Source organism: Neomonachus schauinslandi, chromosome 3 (genome assembly GCF_002201575.2).
Source record: "Neomonachus schauinslandi chromosome 3, ASM220157v2, whole genome shotgun sequence".
Lineage (NCBI taxonomy): Eukaryota > Metazoa > Chordata > Mammalia > Carnivora > Phocidae > Neomonachus > Neomonachus schauinslandi.
The window spans coordinates 146931491-146948704 of record NC_058405.1 but is presented as its reverse complement, the minus strand read 5'-3'; the positions used below and the strand labels follow the sequence as shown (position 1 = coordinate 146948704).

The 17214-nt window shown below is 33.8% G+C and overlaps 1 protein-coding gene across 1 annotated transcript in view; it reads left to right on the top strand.

Annotated features, from left to right (window-relative positions):
• CALCRL (calcitonin receptor like receptor) overlaps nucleotides 1-13416 on the top strand; it is a 42657-nt gene extending 29241 nt beyond the window's left edge. Inside the window, exons 9-13 of the mRNA XM_021702911.1 lie at nucleotides 619-679; nucleotides 763-829; nucleotides 5205-5423; nucleotides 5576-5617; nucleotides 11264-13416. Of these exons, the coding sequence (XP_021558586.1) occupies nucleotides 619-679; nucleotides 763-829; nucleotides 5205-5423; nucleotides 5576-5617; nucleotides 11264-11479 (605 nt within the window). The 3' untranslated portion in view covers nucleotides 11480-13416. The remainder of the gene's footprint in view (nucleotides 1-618; nucleotides 680-762; nucleotides 830-5204; nucleotides 5424-5575; nucleotides 5618-11263) is intronic.
• Nucleotides 13417-17214: the final 3798 nt, after the last annotated feature.

Here is a 17214-nt window from a genome sequence, read left to right as displayed (position 1 = left end):
TATAAAATTCTGAAAATGAATTCAATTGGACTAGTTTCTAGAAACATAACTGAAATTATACTTATCTATCATATATCAATCTACCTATCTATCTAGTCAGACAATAGATACAGATATATAAAGGTATGTACGCACACACACACACATACACACACACACTCTTTAGTATATTCAGTATATTTAGTATAGGTTACCTTTATAAAACATGTCTTCATTTCATGTTGGAAAGATCTCATTTAGAATGCTAAAAACATGCAAAATATCTAATATATAAGCCATCTCTCTCTTCCTCTCTTTTTCTTCACTTGATCAGTCTCAACTTCTTCCCACATCCTACTAAATAAATATTGGCTGATTCCATATCATAGAAAATATATATGAATTCTTCTAAGCCTTGGGGCTTAGGCAGCACATTTATGGACTTAGGCTCTGAAGTCCACTGATTCAAAATGACTTCACACAGACACACAAATATAAATACCTAATATTTACCATATTTATTGCTTGACTATACAGAAAATATTTACTCATTAAACATATAGTGACCAGTTATTTTTGTTCCCAGGGTACCTCTGAGTTTCATATTTTATGACCACCTTTTTTGTTTGATATTTGCAGGATTTCCACTGATCCCTGCTTGTATACATGCTGTGGCGAGAAGCTTATATTACAATGACAAGTAAGATAATCTCTCTTTCTGATTTCTATTGGAACTACATAAATGAAAATATCCAACATAATTTTGCTGTTTTTTTCCCCAAGCTGCTGGATCAGTTCTGATACCCATCTCCTCTACATTATCCATGGTCCAATTTGTGCTGCTTTACTGGTACGTAATGAAAATTTTCCTTGTTTCATCATTGTTCATATTTCAACTTTATTTCCTGAATCATCCGGCCTATGGTATCTTTCAGGATCCTGGTGTACATAAATGACATGTTCACAGTGTTTAACTGAAGAGAGTTTAATAAAGGTGTTAATTTGAGGTATTTGCAGGAAGAGGAAAGGAGCTAATTCATAAGGAATGGCCAGGCACCAGGGACCTGCAGTGGGACCTAAAGAGGGGACAGAACAGTGTTTCAGGATTTGGGCCAGTGCTGGGAGGCATGGCCCTGAGTAGAGGAACACAGCCACTGCCCAAACCACAGCCTGGCAGGGAAGAAGAATGAGGAAGAAATACTCAAACTTCTCTCTTCCTATGCCCTGATTACTTGGTTCTTCCCTTTGGCCAAATGCAGCAAACAGCAGAGAGCAAGAAGCCTTGGCAAGGGTGCAGTCTGTCGAGGTGCCTCAGAGTTTCCTGGGATACAGAGCAGAACAGAGAAGGGCAGAGGATAGATCTAGTGAGAGGGAATGGCAAATGGGGAAAACTACACACCTATGTTGGTAATAAGAGTAATATTCCAATAAAGAAAAGACTTTAATTTGGAAAAAGAGAGTATTGGTTAAACTGTTGTTTTACTGTCATAAGGATCATCACTTAACACAAATACAGCAATTGGACATTTTTAAGTGTGGTTGCAGGGAAACAGAAGTCACATTCAGTGCTTTTATTACATTGTTTCAATGGGGAAATAAATTCATCCACATTAACAGGGTTGTTTTCATAGAGCATTAGACACCAGAATGCGATTAATGTCTGAGATTATAATTACAGGTGATATTCAATTATACAGAAAAAGATAAAGGGGGCTATGTTTCTCGGTCAAAATTCAGAGCTTCCTAATCCTTGTTTTCAAATTCTTTTTTTAGACAAGGATTCTTCTATTATTTTACTATATTTGCTAATTGCAGTTTAGCATACGATTATGTTAGAATATTGTTCGAGCCATTCTCAAAAGCATGTCACAATTAAGAGAAACTTCTGGAGGCTGAAGGCCTGGGCTTGAACACTTCTTCCACCTTTTACTTGCTGTATGACCTTAGGCAATTAAACTAATCACTCTACATTTCAAGTGCCTCATTGGTAAGATAAAGAATATAATAATAGTGATTTTTAATCTTTTAAACAAGGAGTCCAATGAGTTAACACCTATAAAGGATTTAACCTGGCATGTATAAAGCATGTAGCAAGTGTCAAACTTCTGATTTGTGCCTGACCACATAAGCTCAAAAATTAACCCATGGAAGTTATTACAGCGATTATGGAAAGTTTAATATAGCTTAATGTAGACTCTAGTGAGAATTTCATAGGCAGAAGAATTTCCTTCCTTTCTGCCCTGCACACACTAGGGTCATGCATGATACACCGGACTTAAGTTATACCTTGAGATGTCCTAGCTTTGTAATCTTAGAGCCAACACTGAAATCTAGTTCTACCACATCTGGCTGTGTGTATCAGGGCAAGTTCTGTTTTTTTGGGGGGGTGTTTTATTTTGTTGTATTTAACCTCTCAGTACTTTTGTTGTCTCTTCTGTGATTAGGGAATAATAATAGATACCTCATAAGGTATTGTAAGGATTAAAGGAGATGCATCTTGTCAGCACAGTGCCTAGAATACAATAAGCTCTCCCAAAAAACGCTCTAAAAACTTTCTTGTAATTTCTACATGATACCATGATTTTGCTCTGAGGAGTGTTCAAAGAAATAAGATATGTTTTTTGGGCCACCCAGGAGCTTACAAAACAAATATAAGGCAAAATTTTACTACAAGAGATCTGACTGATTCTTCAGAGGGGTAATTCAAATGCTTAAATCAGAGAGGTTCAGGAAATTAAGTAAAAGCACCTAGCAAATAAAAAATGTAATTGCAACTAACACAATCCTTGGAAAAGCCCCTCCACATCAATTTTGGGAGGGAAGAGTAGATGGTGCAGTTAAGGGTAGAATATCACATAGAAATATAACCCATAAAGCTACTCTAAAAGAAAGAAAGTGAAAATCCACATTATTTGCCTAAAACATTTTCCATTTTCTTGGCTTAAAAAAGAGCAGGAGCCTATTTTTCTAACACGATAAATTGTTCTGTCTTTGTTTGAGTTCTAGGGCTCCTCACTGGTTCTGGCCGATTCCAAGGTCTTGGGAGGGGCCTTAGCAATTGTTTATATGGTCACATGCTTAAGTACAACTTTTATAAATAAAATATTTCAACCTCAATCAGTTTATTTCCACTCAGACTTCCCCTGTCACATTTCCTCTTGAGCAGGATGGTATTTGAGTGGCTACAGCACTTTTGAGATCTTGCCAAAGGGAAGTTGAGAGAGGATACATTTGTGTTTAGCGAGAGATTTTTAAGTCAGTTCAGTGTATAGTTAAGTGATTGCTGGCTGTTCTAGTCTGGGAATGGCTTCTAGGAATCCTCCTGCCCTCACTGTGCTGAGGTACACTGCTCCCTTTCATGACCCGAGTGTGGGATCATGATATGAAAATGTCCTGTTGTGCCTACCAGTTACATGATCTTTATGAGTATTGGAATAAAAACAGATTTCTTTTCTTCCCCTTAACTAGTTTTGCTCAAAGATAGATGAGATTCAGATATAGGTCATCTGAAATTTAAAATTCTTATTCAATCCTATTCAAAATAAATGGAAGTATTTGCAGAAAATAAAGTAGGATGACTTTCTAGTTTCTAGTTTCACATTTTAAATCAGATTTGCCATTTTGGAAAAGCACTTTGCATTTAGAGATTTTCATATAATGAGCATCTAAATTGCAACATTTCTACTGATTTTATAATTTATGATTTTTGCATGTAAGGATTATAAAATATTTTATATTCTAAATTTATAAGCAGATAAAAGGGCATTATTATATTTTCTTTCATGGGCAGGTATTAATTTCCATTTAGTCAAAACTTTACAATAGCCATGAGTGCTTAGGAAGGGAACATAATAGGATGGGTGGAAAAACAGCTGATGTGTTGATTTGTCATGTTTCATTCTTACACCTGTTGAAATGGCTTATTCTGCTTTTGTCTTTAGCAGAGACATTCCTGTGTCTATAACCATGTTACTTTTCATAGATGTGTTTCCATCGGTATTGTGGTGAACTTTGGAGCATATGTCCCATTAGATTCTCTAAGAATAGTAGTGGAATATTTTTATGCCCGGTTATTTTCATAACACATGTCTTAAATCAGCATATCTATGTTATTTGTTCATTGTTTTCTATATTAAATTAGGGGCTATCATTATTATTCCAATTTATTAAGGTAAGCAGATATAAATTACTTATCAGGATGTAGTTTAAAAGCTTTAGATTATTGAAGCACAGAGCTAGAAGTCAGGGTGAAGAAAAAGTAAAGAGAATATAGCACAATGACATAAGACCCCTAAGGGGATTTTCTGGAGTTAATATCCATAATCTTATGGAAGGCGCAAAATATGGGCACAGAAAAAATAGACAAGCATAAAAGATATTGACTTGGAAGAAGATAAGAAAGTGGTATTCAAAGTGAGAGAGAGAGCGAGAGAGATATACTAGCAGAACTCTGTTTCCTGAGTGACTTAGTTATCCACACTAAATTTTTGAAGTTTTATAGCTCCCTTTCAAAGAGAATGATTTCTTTTGGGAGAAGTTTTTAACACACAGTAAATATGTAATTACAAAAAGTAATTAACAGACGGCCCTGTGGGATGCCAAAATTGTTTTAACTCTAGGGTGATCTAGGTTGAACATCAGCTGGTTTTAGTGTGTGATCAGCCTCCTTAGAATGATAAAGAAGCTTACAGTACTATCTCAGGAGTTGTGAGGATTACTGTTAGAAAAGGAAACACAGGAAGGAGAAACCAAAAAGATGAAAATGGTTATTATGGTATAATATGTATTTGGAAAGTACTAGTATGGACAGTGATAAAGAGGAGACACTTAAAAAAATTAGCATTTGTTATAAACAATTCTTTCCTTTGTTTGAGCTGAAAATGTTCAAAAAACTTTGTTTTTGGACCATTGCAAAATTCAAAAAAAACTGCATAAGAAAATGAGCTGAGAAAAACACTCAGATATTCCTTAACTGAATGTGTTCCACAATAATTCCACCATAATTCTATTTTTCTAAAACTAAGTCCACTAACATTGATGCGCTTGTTAAATTAATAAATCACAACTCTAGAAATACAAATTAATATATTAGGCATATATTCTCTGCAGTAGAACATATTCTTGTACATTGAAAATAATCTATGACATAAAATCAAAGATCCTTCAGTAATGCTTCTTAATATTAAATATTAAACAGTTTTCAATATGCCATTTTATTTTTTTAGGTGAATCTTTTTTTTCTATTAAATATTGTACGTGTTCTCATTACCAAGTTAAAAGTTACTCACCAAGCAGAATCCAATCTCTACATGAAAGCTGTGAGAGCTACACTTATCCTGGTGCCGTTACTTGGCATTGAATTTGTGCTGATTCCGTGGCGACCTGAAGGAAGGATTGCAGAGGAGATATATGACTACATTATGCACATCCTTATGCACTATCAGGTATGGTGTTCTTGAATCAGGAAGGCACCTTGTGAAGTTTGGTATTAAATTGCATATAGCTTTGGTTTAGTTTGACTATGTATGTAGCAAGTTGGTTACAAATAATGTATCTTTTCCATTTGGAATCAGAAAATTCTGTTTTTCTTTTACAGGGTCTTTTGGTTTCTACAATTTTCTGTTTCTTTAATGGAGAGGTATGGTGATTATTTTTATTCCTTTTATCGTTTTATATTTGCAATACATCTTTTTCTTAAAAATAAAGACAATTATACATTCCCTAGGAACAACTACTTCAAATTCCATTTTGATCAGGAAAAAAACGAATCTCTTTTCATGGATGCAACTCTTCTTCCCAAAAGCTTGGGTCATACTGGAGTTCAAGAGTAGGGAAAATCCAGCCTCACTTTAAAATAGTCCATCAGTGACTTTTAGTCATGTAGCCTTTGACCCACCTTTTGCACTAATCCTAGTAAGTCTGGCCTTTGTCGTAGGTACAATGCTAGGCAATCCTTAACCTCATAAAACATACACTCTAATAGGAAATAGAATTGACTCATTTTCATTTTCCCCCTTTCTCTGTTTTTTGTTTTGCCTGGCTCACAATGTGGTTTGGAAAACAGTTTTATGGTGGTTACAAAAAGATTTTAAAGAATTAAACTCTCAGTTATACAGGGAGGGCATGCAGTAAGTTAGAAAACTGAGGAGAACAGAATGCTGTAATTTGTAGCATGGCAATGTGCTCTTGGATATTTCAATATTTTTATCCAAGGCTTTCCGAATAAGAAAGCTTCAGGTGTTTTAGAAACTGGTACCAAGGTTCTTATGCATATGAATAGTGTTATAGCTCAGTGGTTTGAGCTATACTGATTTAGCTCTTTATCTGTTTTTAATCTATTTGACAAATTTTAACCTTTTGGAGGATTTTGTAAAATTCAGCAAAGTTTAGAAATCCAGACAGCAACTGAGTGAGACTCAAATACTTGGTAACTGTGAAGCTTATCGCAAAGCTTCAGATGGGAAACATACGGACCAGTAGGTGTAACATTATGAGAACTATTCCTAAAAAATAAATCAACATTGGAAATCATGCACATGTCATGAAAAACTATAAAATATTGCTCTCCTTTGCTTAATAATCGTTTACTTCTTTCTCTTAGCACATGATGAAATTTCATGTTTGATTTTATTAAATTGATTTTTTAAAATTTTTATTTCATTTATTTATTATTTATAATGGAGTGTAGAACTGTCAAATATAGTAGGCTATATTTCGTATCTTTAAGTGGTGCTTCCATGATTTTTTCTGTTATACAGTGGACGACAGTGACTTTTTCTGAAGTCATTGAGAAATACAGATATAAAATGCAATGAGGAAGAATAGATAAATCATTTGTTTTGATAATAAAATTCAAATAGCATTTATTATGTACTTCTATAAATTTATGATTGCATGAGCTGAATTAGACAATCCTATTTGCTGCATATATAGGATTTTACAATTAAAATAGATGAGAGAGAAATGGACAACATGCCAAAGAACAGGCATACAATATGAACAATATACCTCTCCACTTGCAGAAACAGATTTCATTTTAATAAAGGGTAATTCTAAATGTATTAATCATAATCACTAGTAAAATATTTTGTGATAGGAAGCAATGTAGAATAAAAGCACAGATACATCAATGTGTTTTTACCCCAAAGATGCCACTTTGTTCCTGGCTGTAACACTTTGGGCAATATTCTGAGCCTCCTAGAGTCTCAGTGTCTACTTTTATTAAAAGGAAATAAAAGCGGGCGCCTGGGTGGCTCAGTTGGTTAAGCAACTGCCTTCGGCTCAGGTCATGATCCTGGAGTCCCGGGATCGAGTCCCGCATCGGGCTCCCTGCTCGGCGGGGAGCCTGCTTCTCCCTCTGACCCTCCCCCCTCTCGTGTACTCTCTCCCATTCTCGCTCTCGCAAATAAATAAATAAAATCTTTAAAAAAAAAAAAAAAAAGGAAATAAAAGCAAGTTCCTTACACAAGTCTCACAAAGATTAGTGTAAGCTAGGAATCTAAAGCTTTTAGCACCATGCCCCACCCTTAGTAGATTACCAGGACATTACAGATTCCTTACTAGATCTGTCAACTCGTTCATTTTCAAAAATACATGCACAAATGGGAGCATTAGTCATATTGGAGTCAATCTCAAATTGGACTTTTTATTTGGAAAGGTTGCCCAGGGAATATCTAAACTAATGCCTAATACTCTGATTGCACTCTCTGTGTAACCAAAAGAGACCCAGACCTTGATCTTCTGCCATGTCCTAAAATTGAGAAAATTTGGGCAGTAAAAAATTACAATAATACAAAATCTTTTGAGCCTAGTTGTTGCCAAATCCTTTGGTTCTTTACAACATCTCCAATATGTGTCCCCTTTTCTTCATCTCTCAAGATACAATCCCTATTTGTGGATGACTCATTTCTCATCTTAAGAAATACTATAATCCCTCCTTTTTTGTCTCTTTGCCTCTTAGTTTTTCCCACTCTCATAACATGAAGGCACAACTGCCAGATTCATTTTGTGTGGTTCCAACTATGTCATGTAGTTCTTAAAATCATTTCCTTGGGCTTACGTTCCCTTCTTGCTTTCCACAGGAGGTCAAGTAGCTTCCCTTTAGCGTAGTCTCTTCTTTTTTTTTTTTTTTTACTCTCACACTTTGTTTATTTTTTAAGCCAAAATATTCCTATTTGCATTTCTCACTAGTTAAATAACTGTGGCATGACAAGTGCTCAGGACACATTCATCTCATCTCTAGCCCACTCAGCCAAATATGGACTGTTAGCATAAACTAGAGATCTAGTTATTAGAAGTGCCCTCCCTAGCCTCAGGGGTAAATCTAACAACACCTGAGAGAGATACTTTTATAAAGTGAACAAAAAGATTTATTGAGAATAACCAAACCTATATTTTATAATGAGAACTAGGTAGCATTTTTATATGAAGCTCTATTAACTATTTTTTAACTAATTTAGGTTAAGGAATATAGAATTGATTCCTTATCAAGTGCTAATGGGCACATAAAGTTGTAATGTTACATTGTAAAAACAGTTGGCCTTACTATTTGTATAACATTTACATTTTCATATCTTTAATAACATCAGGCTATCTTCCCTTCCAATTGCAATTTTCCTTGTTATCTTTCCCCATTACAGTTTTCTCATTAAAGGTGTATTAAGAGTGGCCACTTTAATGTTCTGTTGAACAGTATGATATTGTATTAGAGGAAGCAGATGAAAAACATATCCTTATAGAGAATAATATAAATAAACAGATGCCTACAAGGCCAATGGGTCTTTAATTAGGTTCATTTTTAACTTCAGTAAGTCCCCATAGTTCAGGAAATTGAACTTCCATGGTTTTTCTGATGATTGGGTTGTAAGGAAGAAATAGGGTGATGATTGTAATCAAAGCAGATAGTTCAAGAGCAGTCAGATATTTCAAAAGTCATTTTGACGGTTGGAATTGAATTTAAGCTTTCATTTTCAAGAACATAATTATTACATTCACAGCTAAGATACTTCTTCTTGTCAGCTGCTTCCCAACATTTATGTAGAATCTTTTGTATAAAGTTACATTCTATTTTCTTTCAAACAGAAACTATATAGCAAATGTATTCAGTCAGTCCATCATTTAGTAACAAAGTGAAGAGAAATGAATTTAGCAGAAAATCAGGATCAAAAACAATTCCCATCAGAAATATCTAGATAATTGGCCAAAAGTCATTTTTGTTGTAAATCTTTGAATATTTATTTAAAAAGCACACTCTAAAGCCATTCCATTTGTTATTTGCTTATGCTCATGAAGATATTACATATGCAGACATTATTTTAAATTACTTTAATTTAAACATGCTATTTGGAGAATTAAGAAAGACATTACTAAATCATGAGGGAAGCAGTAGTATATACTTTTTTGCAAGATAAATGTATTTGTTGTCCTATAAATGCTTTTATTTCAAAGAAAATTTACAAGAATATAAATTATTCCCTTCAGATACAGTTTATATATATGTGTGTGTGTATATATATATAAACTTGAAAGTCCTGAAGTTCTGAATTTCATAAAAATACATTTAAAACACATTTATTGCATTTCTTTTTTTTTTTTAAAGATTTTATTTATTTATTTGAGAGAGAGAATGAGAGAGAGCATGAGAGGGAAGAGGGTCAGAGGGAGAAGCAGACTCCCCGCTGAGCAGGGAACCCAATGCGGGACTCGATCCAGGGACTCCAGGATCATGACCTGAGCCAAAGGCAGTCGCCCAACCAACTGAGCCACCCAGGCGCCCTCATTTATTGCATTTCTAATTACATAATTAATACTTGAAATTCTAATAACTCATTTTGAATTCTAACTAAAGAAACCTATTGACTTTGTATTTGTGTCTTCCATTTTTCTACATGTTAAAATATAAAGTGAGACAGTAAAACTTTGTGTTCATTTTAAGTGACAGAGTACAGGAGACTCTAAAAGGACTTTGAAGTATCCCACAGAGTCCTCTCATTGAAAGAGCTCCTGGGAATACCTATTAGTAATAGATTGTTCATAATTTGGAGAAGTTTTCTAGATCTATTAGACAAAAGAATGTAGACTTAAATAAACCAGCCCTATTTTAATATTTATATTTAATATTTAATATTAATTTTTACACATGAACACAGTGAATGAAGAGTTGAGGAATTCTATATAATTAGTAGCAAGGTAGACAATTATTGCATGAGTATATTTCTAGTACATGGATTATTGGAAAATTGCTTTTAGTGATGCTCAGATTGCCCCTGAGGAAGCAATCAAATGTCAAAGAGCAGTTGAGAGCTTGGGGAAGACAATTCAAAGCTAGACATGTTTTGGACAGACCTAACTTATGTCACAGGCATGTGGCTAATACACTCGTAAAGTAGGAGATAGCCCCACACTGGTCTGCCCAATCATCAGACACCTGGAAATATCCAGGTTACCAAGTGGGAGATGTATTTGAATATTCTCATTTCCACTTACTGAATCAATATGAAGAAAATCCCCTTAGTGTCTCATGTTCAGTTAAAACCAAAGTCACTATATATGGCCTACCGGTCCTGATCTCTAGCCCTAGAGAAGAAGGAAGTCATTAAATATCAAATTCACCCAGTCAGAGGGGGATCCAAACACAAAGAAGTGGAGTGGTGACATTCCTAAACTTTTTCACAGGCTTATCCCATTTGTAATTACCTGTTCAACACTTTCTTCCCTCTGGGTAGTAAGGTTCAGGAGGACAAACACCCTAACTTTTTTCCAGAATGTAGCACAATACCTGGCACATGATAATCACTCAATAAAAAGTAGTTGCTGCTGTTAATGATGATGATGAATATTTATAGTCCTTGTATCCCTAACTTCTTTTTCTTTTACCTCTTTTCTCTCTCCTTTTGTACTCTCACTAATTGTCTTCTCATTCTATTATTAAGATACTGATATAAAACTAAATGTTACACATGCAAGCTTGCAAATGGGGGTCTGGGTTAACTACTTATTTGACAATAATACATTCATATGCATTATTAAAGCTTCAAAGATAAGGCATAAAATATTAATGGGATCTAAGAGTAAAGAGTAATGCAATGAATTTCCTAAATATAAATTTCTTAATGTTCCCAATTTAATTCTTTTAATTAAGAAAATAAAGCAGTATTATTCACTAATTAACATCAATGCTTTTTTTTAAGTTTTACATAAATTATTTTATTGTACTTTTAAATACAATATCTTTATTTCAGATAATGAATTGTTCTTGTCCTTTCTGTTTCTTTTTGATTGACAGGTTCAAGCAATTCTAAAAAGAAATTGGAATCAATATAAAATCCAATTTGGAAACAGCTTTTCCCATACAGATGCTCTTCGAAGTGCATCCTACACAGTGTCAACAATCAGTGATGGTACAGGTTACAGTCATGACTGTCCTAGTGAACACTTAAATGGAAAAAGCATCCATGATATTGAAAATGTTGCCTTAAAACCAGAAAAGTTATATGATTGATAATTGAGGGAGTACTGCTTAACTATTTTGTGCCACTCCTAACTAAAGGACTTTGATCTATGGCTTTACAACCAGAAGACTTCAATATTCAATGAATTTCTTGAATGCCACAAAGAAAACCTTCACATCAGTTCAGTAGTGTGTTGTTAAATGTTTAATAACTAGCTCTTTGGGAGAAAAATAACCACTGATTTGTAATGTTTTCCAGTTTCTGTGGTGTATTCCCACCACGGCTGAATTCAGGCTACCAATTTGACATTGCTGAATGTGAAATTGGGAAAATGTCAGTACAATCAACTCTTAAGGCTGGTACGTACCAGCTCTAGGACACCACTGCATGAATTCACAAATGAGTAAGACTGTAAAAGTTCATATACACACTGGGCACAATTCTACTCTTACTGACTAAAGAGAGCTAGGTAAGACCTCCAGACTCAGAGGGAAAATTAGCTTTCCATTTGTTTGTTTTTAAAATTTTTATCCCATATTCATTGGTGCAGTTGATTTTTTTTTTTAACCCAGTAAATCTTCTAGCCCTTTTTGTATTTACCCTTTCAAATGGACTGGATAAAGAAGTAATTATTTTCCAAGAAAAGTGACTGAGCAGAACTGCTATTGTCTACTCTTTGGCTGATACATCATAGTCATATCCAATATTATATCTGTTTTTGAAATTTGACAAACAGTATGTAGGACATGCAATCCTACTTTGCTATCATTAGGGAGACATCTTGGTTGATATTACACCTTGTCAGCTACTTTCCTATCTTACTACACAAGTGGGAGGGAATCAGTTTCCCTGTATCTGTAAATAGAAACTTTGGCCCTTCCATTTCTACTGTGTAGACAAATTCGCAATTATTTTACATGAAGGAAATCAGTGAAGGATTTCTTATTTTCTTGGAAGTTTGTAAAAAAAATTGTTGTGAAAATAAGCTTGTAAATACTCTGTTATCTATTTTATAGTCTCAAATCAAATGCATATAATCTAGATAAGTTTTTTTAAAAAACAAATACATAATGTAACAATGTATGCTTGTTAATATCTGATACTGTGTCTGGGCTGATTTTATAATAAAATAGAGTCTGGAATTCTATATTTGGTAAATATTTTAAAGACAACCAGATGCCAGCATCAGAAGTTTGTTTGAGAACCAAGAGAACAGAAATATCTATGAAATGATATAAAATATTTATTAAAAAAAACTCAAGGCCACTGTTTTATTACATTAGCTTAGGTGATTCTTTCATAACTTAGTAATACGTATGTTTGACATATTTCTCCTTTTATTTTGACGATGAACTTTCATTCTAATCCAGAAATTTTAAAGGATTCCTACAGTAATAAATGTCAGCCTGTCATTCTTATGGTTTTTACACCAGTAAAAATATTACTTTTCTGACTCTTACTGTATAAATATATATGGCTTTGGAAATGTTCCAGACTATTAAAAAAAACTAGAGGAATACTATATATATATATACATATATATATCATATAAAATGCTTTAATAGAGCTACTATGATAATGCGATACTAAAAATCAGTGAAAGACTTGAATATATCAGTGAAGAAGAATTGTCAGAATGTTTAGGGAGTAATTCAATTAAGATGGAAGAAAGCCTTACTAATGAATTAAAGTGACATTTAAATGGGATTCAGTTTCCCTAATGTTATTTTCCACTCAAATTTCTGAAAAACGAAAATGCCTTCAATTAGTAAAAGTCAATTTGAGGAGGAGAAATCACTATGTGTATGTGTTTTCCTAGTGTGTTAATTTGTTTAAAATGGATTAAACTAATGACTTAGTAATCATAGCTTCTTTCTTAAGCTGTCAATAGACTGGGAGTTCAGAAGTCATTTGAAATTGTCCAGGAAAGGGGCACCTGGGTGGCTCAGCCGTTTAGCGTCTGCCTTCGGCTCAGGTCATGATCCCGGGGTCCTGGGATCGAGCCCCACATCGGGCTCCTTGCTTGGTGGGAAGCCTGCTTCTCCGTCTCCCACTCCCCCTGCTTGTGTTCCCTCTCTCGCTGTCTCTCTCTCTCTCTGTCAAAAAATGAATAAAAGTCTTTTAAAAAAAAAAAGAAATTGTCCAGGAAAATTATCTAAATTAGTAAGAATTAACATATTAAATAGTCTGGTCAATAGATTTATAGTTTATCTGTATACATGCAAAGGTTTTACTGTTAGTTTCAAATTTATGGATTTTATAGCAAGCTATCTTAAGAAGGAATGCAGGCTGTTCTGGATTTGCTACTGTTTAAATTTTACAAAAATTCCTTTAAATAAACTCACTTTTTAGCTACTTATTATTCAAAGACACAGATTCAAATCCTTTGTTCGACACTGTTCACATATTTCTTCATTCTTCCAAACTGTCGTCTCAACCATAAATGACAGTAGAAAATGTCAAACTCTCCATGAGCATTCTATTAAAATTATGCTGTAATTTTCCATTATTTTTTATTGTGCTTTTAACATATTAAGTTCAGATCAGATTTCCCTTCTGGCCAAGAATCATCTATTGCACAACCTTCAGGTGAAAGAATCCAATAATTACTTAGTGTTAGTTTTGTACCCATATTTTTTTATGAGTAATGTTTTTAAATATTAGACTTCTCTAAAGCTGAAGTGTTAATTAAGATCTCCTTTATGTCTTACTTATGAAGAAAAGATACAATCAATAGTTTTTAAAAGGAAACTTTTTTGGTATCTACTGAAAACTAATTGGGGGAATTTCTAACTTTCAAAATGGAGATCTGCTATTTTTCTGTGAGTACTTGTGAAAGTTATATTTTAATTTAAAAAAATTCTAATCTGTCCTTTTTGAGTTTTCTAAAGTTATTTTCCAGTGCATTTATTTGTAAAACACCAATTCTGGAATTTGGTGTTTGCTCAAATGTAATCCAGTGTACATAGAATTAGTGGTAGGTATAGTGCTGTAATTAATTGCTTATAATTTTTTAAAATGTGAATTTATTTTAATTTTCTTTTGGTTTTAATTGGCTAAGAGAAACCACCATTTCTTTTACCTGTAAGTCATAAACAAGATATTCTGATCAATTAAAATAAGTCATGTTATGTCTACTTAATGTATATCTCTATTTTTTGGTTGTATGAAAATATTAAAGATGTGAGTTAAAATTGATTTTCACTCATGTGTACTGAAGTGCTGAATAATTTATAAACAATATTGTTTACAGTGGTCAGTGGAATACTACTTAAAATCAATAGCTCTATCTCTACTACTCTCTTTAAAATCTTCAATAAACCAGTAAAACATCCCCAAAACCAATTTTTTTTAAATTATGAATTTGAAAAAAGATTATGAATTTGTTTTTCAAGCTAGAAAACTCCAAATAAACAGCAATATACCCAAATTCCTTCCCAGGCTGAAAGAAGGGAAAGGATGCCCAGAAATAGGAAAATGTACAGGGATTTCTCTCCTCTTTCCATTATATTCCATTGTGTAGTTTTGTTTTGAATAGCAGAAACAAAAAGAAGGAAAGGAACAATTTAAAGATAATTTTTTTAAAAAGAACATAATCAGGACTCACAAATATAAAATGAAAACATGTCAAAGAATTTGTTTAGTTCATTCATTAACAGGGGGACAAGATGTTACAACAATTCATGGAAGAATGTAAAATATCACACATATAGAAGACTATAAGAAATGCTGAAATGAATTTATAAATAAATGCTCTACTCATAGGGCAATAATCAGTTGCATCCTACTGAATAACTATTGTGTATTTCTATGATCAAGAATAATGTACATCATGATCAGTTTTCTGCAACTAATATATCTGTAAAATAGCTCAAAATAATGAAAGGTAGAGATAACCCTGAAGAACATACTAGAAAGCACTAGAAAGGACACTTTAATGACTCTAACATATATTTTGCCTATACAATGAGAGAACAATATGATGCATATGCAGTAAGTACAATAAATATTGGTACATATGTTCTTATATATACAGATAATAGATATGGACACACCTGAAATGCTAACCTAAGCAGTAGGAGAATTCAGAAATCTCGCAATCCACAGAGTAAATGTATACAGATCAATATGTCCCATATATACCTTTAACAACCAGGTAGAAGCTGCAGTGGGGTAAAAAAGAGCAAATTTATAGCAACATCAAGAGAAGGTAAAATATATAGGAATAAATTAAATAAGAAATGAGTGAAATACATTTCAACACTATGAACAATCGCAACAGAAGACATCAATCAGATCATGGAAAGACACCTGATGTTCTTGAATAGGAAGATCACCATAAAGATGTCAATTTGCCCCTAAATAAATTGTATAGTACTGATGATCCAAATAAACATAATGGTAGATAATTATTTTGAAACCAGACACGATGATTCTAAATTTCATAGTCATGAAAGCTCTAAACAAGGAGAGGAGATAAGCCTTGACATATTTTGTAACCTAACAGTTAAAACAGTGGTAATAGCACATGAAAAAAGGACAGACAGAATGGGGGAGAAGTGTGTAGACCACTCTTTAGAATATTTTGCTGGAGACAGAGCCAAAAATGGTAATCCAAATAGGGAGTGAAATGACATTATCACCCAGGGAATCATTCATTCTTTTCTTTTCTCACTTTCTCTTCTTGAAAAACATGCCATCCCTGGAATACCAGGTATAAGAAATGAGCTTATTAACAAGTCACATGACTGGTATGGCTGCTGTCTTGGCTTTAAAAGAGTAAATGTGTTGAAATGATCACCTGATAAGTATAGAAGTCTGTAGAAAAAAGGAGGAGGATGCTCCTCATTAATTTTTGCCTGGGAAAGGAGTGGGGATGTCAATTGGCCAATTGTCTGTTTCAAGTTACAAGTATAAGCATACAAGCATAAACATAAGAAGATTTTGCATATAATGGCTTATGCTCATACCCAGGAACTATACAAGTCTTTTGGCTGTATTTCCCTTTCTGATGATGGACCTTGCCTCTTCTGTGTCCACCCCTAGTCTCAAGGAGTAGCTGTGGGATCGTTGTTTATACAGAGAAGTGGATAGATTCAGATATGCAGGCTGAAGGGTGCACTTAGATCTGTATGGGAGGCCCACCAGTGCAAGGAGAAGCTGAGGATGGACAGAAAGGGTTTTCTGAGGCCAGAGACCAGTTCACCCAATACCAACATGTCCCTGCACAAAGCTCTAAGATTTCTGAGAAATCTAAATTTGAAACTAATCTTGAGTGTTTTGAATATTTGTTTGTCAAAATAAAAGAGAAAGCTACTTAATATTTTTCTGGCTTCCTTTAAATACTTGAGATATGTCAAGTATATGGGCTTCAATTTGTACTCTTGCCTCAGGCTCCACAGATATTAGGGAAGAGCCTGAGCAATTTTCTTAGATAAACATTTCTTCATATATTGGATAATGAATTATATGTTCCCTAATTCACTTCTACTCTAAACCTTCCCTGACCCCCACTGAAACATACTTATTAAATGGTTAAGACCATTTTCATTTTTCCCAGAGATCTAGTTCATGCTTTTCTTATGTGTACTAAACCTCACATTTATCTGCTATTTTCAATCAGTCACAATTCAATAATTCTTGGCAATAACCATGAAAACAGTTAGTTTTACTAGTGCTATTTTAATAACTCTATCGATCAAATATTATTCCTCATGCTCCTGTCAAGCATGGGCCACTCCTGAAAGGAACTAACAATCTTTATCTTTGATTTGCTAAGTGGAAT